The sequence below is a fragment of the Chelonia mydas genome, chromosome 18 (assembly GCF_015237465.2).
Source record: "Chelonia mydas isolate rCheMyd1 chromosome 18, rCheMyd1.pri.v2, whole genome shotgun sequence".
Classification (NCBI taxonomy): domain Eukaryota; kingdom Metazoa; phylum Chordata; order Testudines; family Cheloniidae; genus Chelonia; species Chelonia mydas.
Window position 1 is genome coordinate 19,356,037 of NC_051258.2, and position 18,024 is coordinate 19,374,060.

At 41.7% G+C, this 18,024-nt stretch overlaps 1 protein-coding gene across 8 annotated transcripts in view; it reads left to right on the forward strand.

Moving 5' to 3' along the window:
* Positions 1–18,024, forward strand: part of PRDM16 (PR/SET domain 16) — a 458,571-nt gene that overhangs the window by 406,576 nt on the left and 33,971 nt on the right. For all 8 annotated transcript variants that reach the window (XM_043531722.1, XM_043531723.1, XM_037881276.2 and 5 more), the window contains 4 exons: positions 1,531–1,633; positions 10,283–10,481; positions 15,850–15,997; positions 16,627–16,780. In XM_043531722.1, coding sequence (XP_043387657.1) covers positions 1,531–1,633; positions 10,283–10,481; positions 15,850–15,997; positions 16,627–16,780 — 604 coding nt within the window. The remainder of the gene's footprint in view (positions 1–1,530; positions 1,634–10,282; positions 10,482–15,849; positions 15,998–16,626; positions 16,781–18,024) is intronic.

The following is an 18,024-nucleotide window of genomic DNA, read 5'->3' on the forward strand; positions in this document are numbered from 1 at the left end:
AAGGTTCAGAACTTCTTGAACCTTTTCTCCTGGCATATTCCCTTTCTCCTTTGCCAAGGACCCCAGCTCAACCCCCACTATTAGCTTCCTTCTAACACTCCCCTTTCTGTGCTTTATTCTTTGCTGCTTCTTTCGTTAGGTGACCCCCCAAACTTTGATTATTGGGGGTCCACCCTCCCTCGGTCAACTCACTCCTAAAAACTTTCCTGCGTTGCCCACGAGAAGTAAGTGTGTGTGTGTGTGTGTGTGTGTAAAATACAATTAATTAATTAAAATAAATAAATGCAATGGAACCTCAGGCACACATACCAAAAGTAACAATGTGATCTTTTTACTGTAACCTTCACCCTTCCTCACCTCATTGTTTGTTACTCTCAGTTATTGCATCACATCGAATGAAACTGATGGGAATCTGCATGGGTGCAGATGTCTGCCCAGATGTAATAATCTGCAGAAGGAGGGCCATAGACTGTCAGCTTATAAATTCATGCTTTTCTTACTTGTCCTGTAAAGACTCTAACACACTTTTGGATACTGCATAATAAATAATAGTGCAGTGTTTATAGTATAGCATAGTGTAGCATAGTGTACTTAATAAACAGTACCTTCCATGTGTTGATGCACACGTATTGCTTACATCATTATAGTTTTTGTCTCTTGGATTCAATGAATGTTCATCTTGTATAAATAAAACAAGTGCTATTCCCCTCTAATAAATGTATCCCTAGGTTTCTGTTCAGGTTTATGCCTAATCCAGAAGTGGTCAAAGCTCACATCAGTGCAGGAGATCTCTGTAAGTTCTTTCAGACCATTTGAGCCCTGTGTTATGCAGTTTAAGTGGAGGCTTAAGTAGTGTACAGGACTGTTTGTGGGCTCTGCCCTTGAATGAATGCCTTCTATGTTCCCCTGATGATGCTTCAGTTCAGCAAGACCGATACCTAAGAGGTGCAGTATTGTACTCGCCAAATTCCAAAATGTTTGGCCTATAGAGTACCAAGTTTGGCTGACAATATTTTGAACAGGGACAGAATGGCATAAGGGATTTGTGAAGAGATACTGCATCTTTAAGGGCCAAATACTCAGATAGTGTACATTGGTGTAGCTCCATTGACTTCTGGGGAGCTACGCTAATTTAGATCAGCTGAAGAACGGGACCTCTGAGCACCAGCCTGACTCTGGCCTTGACAGGCAGGGACCAAAACTAGCTCTCTGTCAATGTTGTTTTCCATTTACATTAACAAATATCAGTTCAGTAACCTTATGGGGGTGGGGGGGGGGGGAAGTTTTTTGTGTAATCTGGATGAGAGAGGCTCTTACTGTAAATACTACTTTATCATTCAAACCGCATGAAACTCTGACACACGTAGAGTATAAATAAAGGCAGAGAAGTAGCTCTCGGTAGCAATTATCAAACAAATCGAGTGACAGCCTCCCCTCTTAGCCAGAATCATTTGAGTTATTGCATAAAATTATAAAATGTTGCTTTGCACATTTAACGTGTCTGTCTCCTTTTTGTTTTCCTATCCCCAGATCTATTATAAAGTTATTAAAGAAATTGAACCAGGAGAAGAACTGCTGGTGTATATGAAGGAAGGTGCCTATTCTCTTGGGAACATGCCACCTAGTCTGGAAGGTGAGGCTCTTATTGTTCGATACCCCCAGTTGGGAGGTGCAGAGAGGTGCTAACAAAAGCACATCTTGTAAGAAGTTAAGCCTGTTGCCTGTTCTCTTATGTAACTGCAGCCTGTTCGGACGTTTTACAGTGAGACCTTTTCTCACTGGTTACCTTGGTTGTCTTAGTCAGTGAAGTCGGAGCAAAACCCTTTTTTAACTGAAACCCAGGCCCAGCTACACGAATATATAATGTTAAGGAATGTTGTGGTTTTGAATACTGTAGGTGGGTACAGGTGATCGTGGTGGTTTGTTCGCAGTAAAACTGAGCCAGACCATTATGAGGCTTGCAAACCAGGCTGTGTCTTTGGATCACATGGCAAATGTGACCAGGGCAAAGTTGGAAAAGCCATTGTGCTGTTACAATACGGATGGCTCCACAACATCAGCTGACATTCAGCTGAACAGTTAGAGCAGGGGTGGGCAAACTTTTTGGCCTGAGGGCCACATCGGGGTGCGAAACTGTATGGAGGGCCGGGTAGGGAAGGCTGTGCCCCCCAAACAGTCTGGCCCCCACCCCGTATTCGCCCCCTCCCACTTCCCACCCCCTGACTGTCCCCCTCAGAACCCCCGACCCATCCAACCCCCCCCCTGCTCCTTGTCCCCTGACTGCCCCCTCCTGGGACCCCCTGCCCCAAACTGCCCCCCCCGGAACCCACCCCCTATCCAACTCCCCATCCACCCCGACCCCTATCCACACCCCTGCCCCCGACAGGCTCCCTGGGACTCCCACGCCCTATCTGACCCCCCCTCCCCCGTTCCCTGACACCTGACAGCCCCAGAACCTCCACCCCAACCAACTGCCCCCTGCTCCCTATCCCCTGACCCTCCCCCCCCCGGGAACCCCTGCCCCAACGGCTCCTGTTCCCTGACTGCCCCCCTGGGACTCCCTACCCAGCCCCCCCGCCGCCGCGCGCGCCGCCCCCGCCCCCTTACCATGCTGCTCAGAGCAGAAGGAGTTCACAGCCCCGCTGTCCACGGGCGGCGGAGCTGCAGGGCAGGGGGAACAGTGGGGGAAGGGCTGGGGGTGAGCCTCCTGGGCCAGGAGCTCAGGGGCCAGGCAGGATGGGCCCGCGGGCCGGATGTGACCCATGGGCTGTAGTTTGCCCACCTTTGAGTTAGAGTGACAAGCTGCATGAATTGATCACAAATAAAGTTAATATCTTTATTGCTATGTTGCCCGGCAATGTGTGTCTTTCTTGGCAGCATATTGGAATGGCAGGTCAAGGTGCCTGGCACAAATGGGTGAGCAAATTGCTTAGAGGTATCTTGCACTGTGCATTGAGCAGAGCTAGGGGCTAAGCATTTTTATCTCACTCTTACATTAGCATAATCATTTCCCCCTAAATACATTAATACTAATTATTAAAGTTCAGTAACCACATAGGACATCTAAAGAACCATTATGCTTTCGCGGACGAGTGGGTGTTTCATAATAGATACAGCAAGGAACTGTGAGTGAGGACTCCTGGGTTCTGTTTCTGACTATGCCATGCACTCACTATGTGAAATTAAAGGTAACTTGCAAAGGGAAAAAACTGAGCTTATGTCCTTCCCCCTCCCCACCTTCCCCTTTTTATGATGATTAAAGATGGACTGAAATGATTTTTCTAAATCAAAGGGAGAGTGAAGAGGGGTTTCTGCTTGTATTTCATTAGAAATAGAGGTCTTATCTCCAGGGGAACACTCTGTGACTATTGGAGAACTGGTGATATGATGATATCATGAAAACAAAGAGTGAAAATGGAGCAGCTTTTGAAAGGGGAAGGGAAATAGACTATTTACAACTTGGGCTTTGGTTTTAGAAGAATTTTTTAAAACTGGCTATTTATATAGGTGGCAAGAATATCAAGGTTCTTTTTCTGAAATCGCTGGTGCTAGACCATGGTCAGAGACAGGATACCTGGCCAGCTGGGCCTTTGGTCTGACCCAGTCTGACAGTTCCAAAGCTCCTATGTTTTGTTTTGTTTTATTAATACTTATTTAACACAGTAATCAACAGTTTGGTAAGAGGATGTGTTCATTAAAGATTCAGTATCCCCCCTCCTTTCACCTAAAGTGACAGAGCTCACAGTACAAGGGCTCTGAGGCATGGAAGTGGTCTCTCCACAAAAACAGGGAAGACCAGACATGCTATTTCTGGTATTGCTAAAGTAAAAACCTAAACCACCAAGAAGTAATTTGAAAATATAATCTTGTAAGCCTCCTTTAAAGAATCAAAAAAGAGCACAGCCCACCTCTTTAAAAAATCCTTTGTAAGTCACATGTGTAACACTGAAACTAAAGCTACTGTAGGTGTGCTAAGAACTAATATATTTTAATGTGCTCTTTGTTTGGCTCTAATTTGGTGACTATGAAAGTTAAAGACTAATATAAGAGGGGGTTGAATGATCTCCAGTGAACAATTAGCTGAATTTAGTCCATCCTTTCTGTTTACACATTGACTGTGGGAATGGTTCAGGATAGGTGCAAACTTGGTCATTATTATTTGATGACTGATTTATACAAATCTGTTTCATCCTATGGGTTGCTCATGAGCTATTTGCCTATTCCTTTACCTAATCAATATTTGAAAACTAAGGTATTTTGGTTGGACATTCTGGTCACATGCTGGGTTTTGTTCCCTAACTGGTAGATTAATTTAACTCCTCGTTTCAGAATTCTAGTGAAAATATTTAGGATTATAAATGTTAACTCCACTTTCTGTGAATATTCTGCAATATTTGTTTGATATTTGCTGTTTCATTGAGTGGTCCTACCAAAAACCTCTTTTGCTAAGAGTATTCTGAAAAAATGAATGAAAAAAGAGTCCAAACACAAATGATACAAATTAACTGAAGCATTCAGGTTCATGTTTCTGAATAATTTTTTTCAGTATTCTCTCAGAAATACTAATGCTGTTTTTGAGAGCAAGACAGAGATATGAGTAGTTTCTTCCTCAAAATAATTGCATAAAAACTACATGTAGCCTTGACCATTTGTGTAAAAAAAAAAAAAAGCGGGGGGGGACAAAATCAGGAAGAAAACTCAAGCTGTTTTGTTTAATGTAGGATGATCTGTTTTGCTTCAGAGATATCATTTTTGTTTGTAATTGACATTTATTTGAACAAGACCTCGTTCCCTATAATACGCCATTGTTGTCATTATATAACATTTATCTGCCTCCTCCCAATAATGTGTCATGCTTTTGCCAGCTAACTGCTTTCAAACTGTAATAGCCCAACAGCCAATATTTGTCTTTTTAATACTTTTTCACCTTCAGTAATGATTTCCTCCCCCTGCCCCACTCCCTCCCTCCCCCAGTTTAAACTCTGAATTGCACAAGAAAGAAAATGCAAAAATGTTCCACACAAAGATAATTATCGTAAAAATCTTTTATCCAAACCCCCGTCGAATGCAGTAGACCCCTTATCACTGCAGGAATTTTGAGTAGGGCTCTTGAACTCCTTTGAGACCTGAGTCTGGTAGATTAGCATGTAGATGCCACATAATTGTGTTCCCCTTGGTTTCTCTGAAAGCTATTAGGCACTGATTTATTTTCCTGTTACATTCCTGCTTTGTCCTGCGTGTTACTGATGGAACTTAAGATAGATGCATGTAACCACAGACTTGACAAACAAGACATTGAGCACTGGCAACAATTTGTTGTTGCTGGATTTTTCTTTTTCTTTTTGCTGAGATCCTGAAGTAGGAACCTGTTGCTGAAGGGCACAGTTTTTATGTCTTGTGCTTAAAGGGGAAAAAAAAACCCTTAATGAACCCAAATACCATCAACTGGAGGTAGAGGGATGATCTAGTGATAAAGGCACAGCTCTGGGAGTCAGGAGATCTGAGTTTAGTTCTGAGCTTCCTCTGTGACTTGGGATCCACTCCTACAAGATACTGAGACTAGCCTTTATCTGCGTTGCAGTTTCTTTCCCTGTAGCAATACACAAGGGTCTTGTGAGCTGAACTTGCTAATGTTTGTAACTATTTGTTTGCATGAAAATTAAGAACTCCAAATGCAAGAAGAGTATCTATTACGTGTCATTTTGGGGTGTTCAGTTAATCTACGTGCCAATCAATTTCTTCCCTCTAGAAATGTTTGACAGAGCTTATTTCTAAGGTTCCTAAGAATCGGATAGTAATTACAACTAGTGAGGACATTTTGAGGGTGTGGCTACCACAATCTCGGTCATCTTCGTGTCTCTCTCATATGTTTTGTTTTCTCAGTGTTCCACAGGAAGAAAATCCATTTCTCTTCATATTGTCCATCCTCCATGATCATGAAAAAGCTGTTGCTCTTGACAAGGGAAGAAGAAAGTTCTCATGAGTTTGCTGAAAATAGATACTTTTTTTTCCCCAAAAGATTTGAAGCATAAAGACCTTTATCTGCACAGTATTTGTTGCACAAAAAGGGTACACAAAGCAAAACCAAAAAAATGGAGGTGGCTGAACTGAGTGAACTAGTCAAGCCACGTGGGGCCTTGTTTTTTCTGTCATTACTTAACAGAAGCCTTACTGGACCAGTATTCAGCTGGTATCAATAGAGCTAGGCCAGTTTGTGGCAACTGAGAGTTGGCCAATCATGCACAACTTGCAGTGATTCTGACAATGGGCAAGACAGGAGCAGTATGGGAGGCAGAATTAGCCAAATAAGAAGAGTTACCAGCTGTAACAAATGTGTTTCGTAGATATGTGAATTATAATCTCTTTAGCTGTGCATCAAAGCAAAAGATGTGTTACTCTCCTTAATGGTAGCAGGGATTCTAAAGAGGTATGTGTAGTGTTGTGATGTAGTGTGTGTGCGTATGTGTGTACATGTGTTACTTACCTATATCTAGCTATCTAATGAAATATTCTCCCTTGAGAACAGGTGCCCTGGTGTTCCTGCTAAATCTGCCTATATCCATCTGCACGTTTCATACCTAGAAACTGGTTCAGGGAAAATAAGAGCCAACCAAAATCACCACCTAAATCTTGAAGGCTTTTTGAAGTTTGAGGACATTCTTTGTTAAATTGTCTTGGTGAAGAAAAAAAAAACCCATTCACCTCCGCATTTCCTAGTTTGGGGTAAAAGATGAAGCACCAAAATGCATTGAGACATGGGATATTTTTGTCCTGGGTGGAATTAGGATGCACTGAGAATTTCATAAGAGATCAGGCTTTCCTGGGATTTCCTAACCAGGGAAGTTTAAAATAAAAAAGTTCAGAGAAGCTATAGAGAAGCAGATGAACTTTTGATTAATTCTCCAGACCAGAGCTTTCCCCAGCTCACTAACTATTCAAGAAAGAAAGAAAGAGTAGATCAATAGGATGAGTTACTAAAGTAGATGATCTTGTTGCCAGAACAGTTCAAGATAACCAAGGGACCTCTATAGAGGAAGATCCTGTTATCATGCAGGTGGGAGGAGGGAGGGACTAGACAACTCAAACTGGTCCTGTATCATCACCTGATTCTCTGAAGTACAAAGACAAAACAAAAATGGAGGCATTTTTGCCAGCAACAACAGCACTTTGCAGTACAACTTGCAATATGGATTCGATGTTGAGATATAGGCACAGCATGGAATAATCATCTGCTGCAGGATGCAGAGAGATCAAGATTTAATTAATATATGACAGAAGTGGAGTGTCTTGGTGAGGTGGCCCCATCAGCCTGTGCTGTTGACCGCATCGAGGTGGCTGCAAAACAAGGTGTGCAGGCTGATCCTTGCAATATTGTAGCAACAGGCCCATCTGTCTGTCCCAGCACCTCCGGATGTATTATGCCTTGGACAAGGATAAGGAAAGGCTGTTCAGGTCGTGCACCAATCCTGCTGCCCAGCTCAGCTCTGTCCCAGAAGAGGCATAATTTAGCCAATAGATGTGTGCTGATGGTGTCTTAAATTTAGCCTGGAAACACCTTAGTATCACATCATTCTGTCACATCACATAAAATGTGACAATGTCATTTGCCCATTCATGATTTTATTTTATAAGAAACAATTTCTTGAAGATAGAATAAACACAACAAGTGCTGCAACTTACCCTGCCTTGTCAACCTTCTGTTACATCTGGGTAGCTTCTCTTGCTTCTGTTTCCAGCTCTCCCTCCCTGGTGACACAAAACATGTCACTTACATATTGGCTCAGTTCTCAAGATTTCTAATAAACATAGCTTCTTCCCCTAAAACTAGAAAAAGGGGCCCAATCTAGCTTCAACTGAGGCCCAGGGCACTTTGGCCATTGACGTCAACAGTGGCAGAAGAATCAGACCCATATTCTATTATCCATCTAAGCTACTTGAAAAGGGAGGGGAAAAAAGGGAAATTTTCACCAATTTTCCCCCTTTTTTCAAAATTGGATCAAAAATTTTTGAATAAAAATTTCATTTTAGAAAATGTTAATTTGCTTCTCTTTGTGTGCCCACCTCTCATTGTCCGTTCTTCTCATCTTCAGCAAGTCACTTCACTTCTCCATGTTTCATTTTCCTCCTGTGTCCAATGGAAATGGCACCACTGACCTCCCTCGCAGAGGTGCTGTGAGAGCAAATTGTTTAGTTAATATTTTAACATTATTTGATGTACAAAGTGCTGTGAGTGGTAATTATTATTTATTGTTGATATTGTTTAGTTTCATTACATAGCACTAGGCAGTACTGAAAATTAGAGAGGAGAATTAATATTTTAATCACAAACAAGGAAGCACTAAAAGACCCTGGATCTGATTGAGACTTCACTTACGTTGGTGTAACTATATTGACTCCAGAAGTGGTCCTCCTGATTTACACCAAACACACTTTTGGGCCTTGTAAAACAAAGACTAGGTGATGATATTTGGTGCAAAAGTTTGTGCTGGTTAGCACATGTACCTTATCGCATTGAAATCAGATAAAAAGTTCGTTACACATCTTAGAAACACCAGTGCAGGGCAGACAGAGACTCATACACACAGGGGAATCAGGGTATAGGAATGCTTCCCATCTTTTACCCGCTCATCTCCTTTCTTATACCACAGACGATCCAGGTCAGAGCTAACAATATTAGCCAAGATCATGAGATTCACTACCAGCTCTATCCCTTTAAAAATAATATTTTTATTATGCCTTTTGAGTTAATGAGTCTTGCTACAGGCTTTAAATTTGCCATAAAGCTCTTGAAGTGCGAGAATGAAACTTGAATTGCAAAGACAACTTTCAGAAATAGAGTGGGGAGTGAGAAAGGGGAGGGAGGGAATCCAGCGTAAAGAGACTAAATGGTCATTCAAAAGCTTCTGTTTCAAGCTGACTGCTGGGTGGAGAAACCCAGATTGTCCCAACTCCCTCACAGAAGTCGTTCTCTTGGAAAATTTACAGCTCTGAGCTGATTGTTTGACTTGGCACTATGGTCAGGATGCTGCCTTGTAAACTTAATAATAGCTGCCCTCCTTTTAATTTGTTTGACCTTGACTACAATAATTTATTATGTGCATTAGGTCTTTTTTTAAAAAACAAAGAATTTGGCTCCTTTTTCTTCACTGCACGGTGCTCTGGTTTCGAACTCCTCCTGCTTCATAGTGCACTGTGGCTGCTACATAAGCTTAGAGGATTGGGGGGAAAGAGAATCCCTTGAAAAGTGTGTTCTCTAGGTTGCCTTAAAGCAGAGGAGCTTTTCCTAGCAGAAATATAATTATCATCTTTTTATAGGTTTATTTTTGAGACAAGAATCCTTCTGGTTTGCAAAGCTTTCCTCCCCGCCTCTTGGCAGGCCAATTGAAGGAAACAGCCACAAAGTTATTTGTATTTTAAAAACACTTAATTGCACAATTGGATTAATTGGATTAATTGGATAGGCTATTACCAGCAGGAGAGTGAGTTTGTGTGTGTGGTTTTTGGAGGGGGGTGAGGGGGTGAGAGAACCTGGATTTCTGCAGGAAATGGCCCACCTTGATTATCATACACATTGTGAAAAGAGTGGTCACTTTGGATGGGCTATTACCAGCAAGAGAGTGAGTTTGTCTGTGGTGGGGCGGAGGGTGAGAAAACCTGGATTTGTGCTGGAAATGGCCCATCCTGATGATCACTTTAGATAAGCTATTACCAGCAGGAGAGTGGGGTGGGAGGAGATATTGTTTCATGGTGTCTGTGTATATAATAATGATATTCTGCAATTTCCACAGTATGCATCCAATGAAGTGAGCTGTAGCTCACAAAAGCTCATGTTCAAATAAATTGGTTAGTCTCTAAGGTGCCACAAGTACTCCTTTTCTTTTTACAAATCAAAAAGACACCCAAAACCCAACACTGTGTAAATCCAGTAACTCCTGTAGGTATCAGCAAAAAAGCCTCTACTGAGCTGAGGACAAAAAGCAGACAGAGGAGTTCAAGCTGCTGCGGCTGGTGAAGACACTTTTCTGCAGCAAAGAGCATTCTAAAAGTCATGGTCTCTTCAGGTTGTATGACTTTTGTAATGACACCATTTGTGCTCGATACTAACTGCACCAGCCCAGTGTATGGATGTGCATTCCGTACCTGCAGCATGCAAACATGCTATGCTCAGATTATGTGCAATGGATGCCATTTTATTTACAGGAGAAACAGCTGCTCAAAAGAATTCAAATTATTCGGGACTTTCTAATGCTGACGGTGAACTATTTTGTCTTCCTGTTTTCAGAAGAGCACACATTTCGTTGTGAGGACTGCGATGAGCTCTTCCAGTCGAAGCTGGACCTGCGGCGACACAAGAAATATGCCTGCAACTCTGTCAGCTCGCTGTATGAGACACTGAATGAGGAGCTCAAACAGGAAGGGTTAGGCGACGGGCAGGTCTATGAGTGCAAAGACTGTGAGAGAATGTTCCCCAGTAAATACAGGTATTGCTGAGACAGCAGGAACATACCTAGCTAGTGGGATGTGGAAAGCTAGAAGGAATTATCCAAACACAAAATAGTATTTGGAAGTGCGTGAATCAAGGGGGAGCTGGAGGGCTCAGGGTTGGTATCTGATTGTGGCTTTTCAGCTGTAGGCCACCGTTCTGAATATGGCTCCAACTAGGTATTTTCAGAAAATCACTCACAATCAGGCAGCTGGTTGGCAGCTCATGTTGAGTGAGTTGTGGTCTCAATTCATGCCCTAGGGTCCACTGTCATGATCCATTGACTATTTTCACACTGCCTTAGAAAATCCATCCTGCTAGTCGGCTCTGATTGTTGGCCATCTCAGCAGCAGGCATGGGGACTGAATTCCACCTCCCCCTTTTCAGGTCAAGACTGGTATGATTGTACTACCTCTCTCTCTATGCTAGTTCTGTGGACAAGCCGAAGTGATCAGTTCTGTCAACCCAGCATGAGGCCCATTTTAAAAAAGGATATCAATTGGGCCCCTTCCTTCACCATTGAAGTCAATGGGAAAAGGTTCTTTCCAATCAGTTCTGAAGTGAATGAGAAATAATTCATTGGAAAAAAAACTGAATGAAAAAACAGGGTATCTTAAATTTAGTATCTTCTCTTTAGTAGACATTAAAGTATGAGACAACTTCTAGCCCTTTATTATAAATTTTACCAATATATACCAATCCTAGAAGTCTAGATAATAAGATGGGTGAACTAGAGTGCCTCATATTAAATGAGGATATTGATATAATAGGCATCACAGAAACTTGGTGGAATGAAGATAATCAATGGGACACGGATTTAATACCAGGGTACAAAATATATCAGAAGGCAGAACAGGTCGTGCTGGTGGGGGAGTGGCACTATATGTGAAAGAAAGCGTAGAATCAAATGAAGTAAAAGTCTTAAATGAACTAAACTGTATCATAGAATCTCTATGGATAGTAATTTCATGCTTGAATAATTAGAATATAGCAGTAGGGATATATTACCAATCACCTGACCAGAATGGTGACAGTGACTGTGAAACGCTCAGGGAGATTAGAGAGGCTATTAAAATAAAAAACTCAGTTATAATGGGGGATTTAAACTATCCCCATATTGACTGGGTACATGTCACCTCAGAATGGGATGCAGAGATAAAGTTTCTTGGCACCTTAAATAACTGCTTCTTGGAACAGCTAGTCCTGGAACCCACAAAAGGAGAGGCAATCCTTGATTTAGTCCTAAATGGAGCCCAGGATCAGGTCCAAGAGGTGAATATAGTTGGACCGCTTGGTAATAGTGACCATAATATAATTAAATTTAACATCCCTGTGGCGGGGAAAACACCACAGCGGCCCAACACTGTAGCATGTAATTTGAGAAATGGGAACTACGCAAAAATGAGGAAGTTAGTTAAACAGAAATTAAAAGGCACAGCACCAAAAGTCAAATCCCTGCAAGCTGCATGGAAACTTTTTAAAGACACCATAATAGAGGTTCAACTTAAATGTATACCCCAAATTAAAAAACATAGTAAGAGAACCAAAAAAGAGCCACCATGGCTAAACAACAAAGTAAGAGAAGCTGTGAGAGGCAAAAAGGCGTCCTTTAAAAAGTGGAAGTTAAACCCTAGTGAGGAAAATAGAAAGGCTAATGTGATGCCAATTTTTAAAAAGGGCTCCAAAGGTGACCCTGGCAATTACAGGCCGGTAAGCCTGACTTCAATACCAGGCAAACTGATTGACACTATAGTAAAGAACACAATTGTCAGACACATAAATGAACATAATTTGTTGGGGAAGAGTCAACATGGTTTTGTAAAGGGAAATCATGCCTCACCAATCTACTAGAATTCTTTGAGAGGGGTCAACAAGCATGTGGACAAAGGGGATCCAGTGGATATAGTGTACTTAGATTTTCAGAAAGCCTTTGACAAGGTCCCTCACCAAAGGCTCTTAAGCAAAGTAAGCAGTCATGGGATAAGAGGGAAGGTCCTCTCATGAACTGGTAACTGGTTAAAAGATAGGAAACAAAGGGTAGGAATAAATAGTCAGTTTTCAGAATGGAGAGAGGTAAATAGTGGTGTCCTCCAGGGGTCTGTACTGGGACCGGTACTGTTCAACATATTCATAAATGATCTGGAAAAAGGGGTAAACAGTGAGGTGGAAAAATTTGTAGTTGACACAAAACTACTCAAGATAGTTAAGTCCCAAGCAGACTGTGAAGAGCTATGAAAAGGATCTCACAAAACTGGGTGACTGGGCAACAAAATGGCAGATGAAATTCAAGGTTGATAAATGCAAAGTAATGCACATTGGAAAACATAATCCCAACTATACATATAAAATGATGGGGTCTAAATTAGCTGTTACCACTCAAGAAAGAGATCTTGGAGTCACTGTGAATAGTTCTCTGAAAACATCCACTCAATGTGCAGCGGCAGTCAAAAAAACGAACAGAATGTTGGGAATCATTTAGAAAGGGATCTATAATAAGACGGAATATATCATATTGTCTCTATATAAATCCATGGTATGCCCACATCTTAAATACTGCATGCAGATGAGGTCGCCCCATCTCAAAAAAGATATATTGGAATTGGAAAAGGTTCAGAAAAGGGCAACAAAAATGATTAGGTGTATGGAATGGCTGCCATATGAAGAGAGATTAATAAGACTTGGACTTTTCAGCTGGGAAAAGAGACGACTAAGGGGGATATGATGGAGGTCTATAATATCATGACTGGTGTTGAGAAGGAAGTGTTATATACTCCTTCTCATAATACAAGAACTAGTGGTCACCAAATGAAATCAATAGGCAGCAGGATTAAAACAACCAAAAGGAAGTATTTTTTCACACAACACACAGTCAACCTGTGGAACTCCTTGCCAGAGGATATTGTGAAGGCCAAGGCTATAACAGGATTCAAAAAAGAACTAGATAAATTCATGGAGGATCAGTCCATCAATGGCTATTAGCAAAGATGGGCAGGGATGGAGTCCATAGTCTCTGTTTGCCAGAAGCTTGGAACGGGCGACAGGATGGATCACTTGATGATTACCTGTTCTGTTCATTCCCTCTGGGGCACCTGGCATTGGCCGCTGTCGGAAGACAGGATACTGGGCTAGATGGACCTTTGTTCTGACCCAGTATGGCCGTTCTTATGTTCTTATGTACACTGAAGGTTTTAATGTAAATGTGTTAATTATGCCTATGTGTACATTAAACTCATCACCTTTTATGCTTAGGCTTTCAGTTACGATTTTCTTTTCCAAATATATAGTTCCATGCAGAGATTAAATTTAATGCCATTTCAGGAGGAAACTACCTATTCTTGTTTGGTCCCCAGTAAATCTGAACATTCCACTTTATTCCTAGAGAAGCCCTGCTAAGACAGCAGGATAAGTCCAGTCAGTATACCTAGTTTGCCTAATAATTTCTTGGAATTTAATATGGATCAAATCAAGAATATCACTAGAAAGCTGAAATTGAGCATTTAGGAGATGACTAAGTAAATAGATGTGCTAATCTCAATAGATATTTTCCTGTAAATATTGTATTTAGTTGTCCATGTTTTCTCTAAATAAAATCATAAATGGCAATTAACCACAGGAAAATAATACAACTTCATGGTGAACATAGTTTCTTTATCAGAATGGATGATTATTCTTCATGATTAACAGGAAGTCAATTTATTAGTGTCTTGTTCGTGAAGATTAACAATTAGAACTTGAAGGGAGAAGAGAGGATATCCCAGGGAGTAGTGAGATTTTAAACTGCTTTGGTTAGTCAGAAGTGGTTATCAGGCAGACAGAAATCTAGCCAAGCACTAGAGGTGTGCTGAAACAGCAACATACACAGTTGTCGTAACTTGTGAACCAGCAAATGCCATCAGGTCATAGATATTTGAATTCAAGTCATTTTTCAGTCCCATGAGTTTTTTGGTTGGGAATTTCACAAGAAACTAAGGGAATTAAATACCGAACTCCTGGGTTCCTAACTTCCTAAAACTCCTTTTGAAATCCCAGCCATAGGGGCTAACCCTGAGAGGAACGGGTCTGTGGAATTTAATAGACTGACAGAACCTTTCTATTGGGTTTTTAAACCATCCCATAGAATTTAATATAAAATTGTATACCTCCTTTAAAATTCTATAGGGACAGTTTAATAAAACCTACCGAGACGATTTCATTTTCTGTTAAATTTCAGTGTGTCTTATAGTTCTATGGAATTTATCTATACGGCTGAGTATCTGCAACTCCCATTGATCTGTGCTTGAAGCCAACAGGAGTTGCAAATGTTCCTCCTTTCTCTGGATCATAGGGTTTACAGGGTGAACAATTTCCAGCTTTTTTTGGTACTCGAGTTGCTAATGGGGTAAATCTTCTTTACTGCACTTTATGTTCATCCTCAATAGAGGAATTTCCTGCCCTTCCTACCGATCCCACCATCCATCACATTGGCTTCCCTTTACTGTCACCCCCTGGTTTACTGGCTCAGCAGGAGAGCTGCTTGCTGACACACACACTCAGGATGAAAAGGCAGAGAGAACACTTGGCATGGGGGGAAATACAGCAGCTTTCTCTGAACAGCTCTCTCTGTAATGGCACTATTTCAGCAGCCACTTGGGTTTGCCATCATCATCCAGTTGGCAGAAGTTGAAAATCACCGAATTAAGTAATAAAAGATGTCTGACATTTAAAAGTGAAATGTGTTTGCACCTTATCACATTTCTTTCAAATGTAGAGTCCCAGGGTTCTGGGAAGTTATGGGCTTTGTGCCCATGAAAGTGGCAACATGATAGGTTCAGCAGCAACAGCTAATATCTTGTCTTTCCTTGCCGGGATCCTGCTGGAGTCTCTGTCACTCGTGTTTTCCCTCATGGACCTTCAGGATTGGGGTCCATTTTCTCTCTTTTTCACATTAAATGGGAGAAAATTCATGAAACATAACAAACTTTGGAGGGCAGAATGGGCCCATTTTCAATGTGTAATTAAATGTCAAAAGAAAAAGGAAAAAAAGAAGAAAATTTCCCTAGACACATCATTGTTAATACGTTGTTCACTTTATTTTAAAAGGATTTTGAAGTCATGTTATGTGACAAGCACTGGGTCAACTAGTTAGGTGTGAAAAAAACAGTGCTTATTGACCTGTTTGTCTGTCACCATCTTTAATCACCATAGTCTCTCTCGAACCTCCTTAGTACGGTGACCCTAAAGAACAGGATTACGGTAACTGTAGCTCTGTTGTCAGCAAGTGTCTTGTTCAGCCTGACCCTAAATTGGAACCAGTCGAGGACTACACTATTCATTGGCTCATTTACTGTGCCTGTATGCCTGAATTCTCTGCTCTCTTTCTTCCCTAGCTTGGAGCAGCACATGATAATCCACACTGAGGAGAGGGAGTACAAGTGTGACCAATGTCCAAAGGCTTTCAACTGGAAATCAAACCTGATTCGTCACCAGATGTCACATGACAGTGGCAAACGATTTGAATGTGAAAACTGTGTGAAGGTATGGTTCAGGGCATGATGCAGCGTGGGTTCACAGCGTCATCCAGGAAAAGACCTGGTGAGCTGGAGAAACGACTCAGCGGAAATAATCAAATGCAGTGGCAATCGGCATGGTTTTACTTTCTTGAGGAATGACAATTGTAACCTTAATTCAGAATAAGGTAACATGAGTAACAGGAAGCAAAGAAAAGACTCCTCAGCCTGGGGTTTAACCCAGTCCTGTAAACTTGGATGTGGAACCCAATCTACCTGCAAGCAACCATTCTCATAGCCTTTTCCCAAGCATTGCAAGGTTCTTTAGATTTCAGGTGAGCACTGTGAAGCATGTGTGTTGTCAGGCAGATAGATTTAGCTATTCAGAAGCAAAACTTTATGTATGAAATTGGATACACCATAGACTGCATAGAGGGTGAGATGAGTTGGGTGCCAACCGGTTAACATGATACAAGTCAGCACTAATTGTGTGTTATCTCTTCGCAGTGCAAGGTGAAAATCCTGCACTGCTGAACTCAGAATCTGTTATCCCAAGAACACTTACGATAAACAACAATAGTCAGCCAACCCTCCCTCTGCCACAGCCATGTTTGTGTCTGTCCCCTAAAAGCATTTTCTCTTTTCTCATTTTCTCAGGTGTTTACTGACCCCAGCAACCTCCAGCGGCACATCCGTTCCCAGCACGTTGGCGCGCGAGCCCATGCCTGCCCGGACTGTGGCAAAACCTTTGCCACCTCGTCTGGCCTCAAACAACACAAGCACATTCACAGTACTGTCAAACCTTTCATATGTAAGTTGTCACGGCCATCACACAATCCTGGCTTTCGCTATAATTGTACATATCCTAAGGGGGCCCCCAGCACGGGCTGTACCTCTTTGAGCAGCCGCTGTAATTTTATAGGTCAGAGCACAAGATGAAATTCCGCAGAGAGTTTTTTTTTTTTTTGCATGCTCCTTGTTTTTTCAGTAAACATTCATGGCAGTTTTTGACTTTCTTGACAAGTTAAAAGCTGAGTCTCTCAGCAGGCCCAGTGATGCCATTTTCTCATATCTTTTCTTTCTCTCTCTTTTTCTAATGGTCCTGTTGGTGACAAAAATAAACAGCCTGATAGAAATGTGTTTCTGGGGGGCTTCAAATCATACGATCAGGGTGAAGAATTTGGGAAAGCAGCATACAAGAAAGAAGGAACTTTTAAAAAGCGTTTTTTTTCTTCTTTATTCCCGAGGACTTTAATCTAGACAATACTCTCCAAGTATTTAAATTGCAAATTAGCTACATCCTTGTAGTATTCAGGAGGGCGTTTCCAAAGGAATCATTTACCCTGGGAATGCCTGAAAGATCCTCATCTTATTTCTTGTTGCCTTTGGGGTTTTTTTTTTTAATCTCTGTAGTGCCCCTTGCATCTTGGTAGCTGTGCAGGAAGGCGTATACTACATCACCAGAAATGTGCACGGAGTGCTCTGGTGGCTACCACTCACCATCTCACAAAAAAAGGTGGCCGTGTAGTTAAAGCACAAAACAGGATCTCTGTTCAGTTCCTGGCTTTGAGGCTGAGGCCAGATGTTCCACCATGCAAGCCACTGAACTTGTCTGTGCCTCCATATCCCCAAACGGGAACAGTGCACAATGGTAGGTGCGAGGCGAAATTCATTAATGTGCATTGAGCTCCTCAGATGGGCGTCAGTGGGGAAATACAAAATACTGTTGTTACTCACTTGGCTGACTAGAGAGATGATGATATGATCTTTCACTTAGCATCTCATGCCAACTGGCACATCAGAGAGAGAGAGAGAGAGAATTTGAATCTCGTAATATTTCTACATTGAAATGAACTGTTTCTTCTAACAACCAACTCACTCTCTTACCAGAGCAATTATGGGTAAAGTGTTCTCCTCATCCATATCAAGGTTTGAAATAACTTGAGAACGAGTCTGCCCAGTTCATGTGTGACAAGTGTTAATATTGAATCTGTTAACAACTGGGTAAAAGCTAACAAATGATGGGGCTCTGTGGTGTGCTGACTATGCTTATGG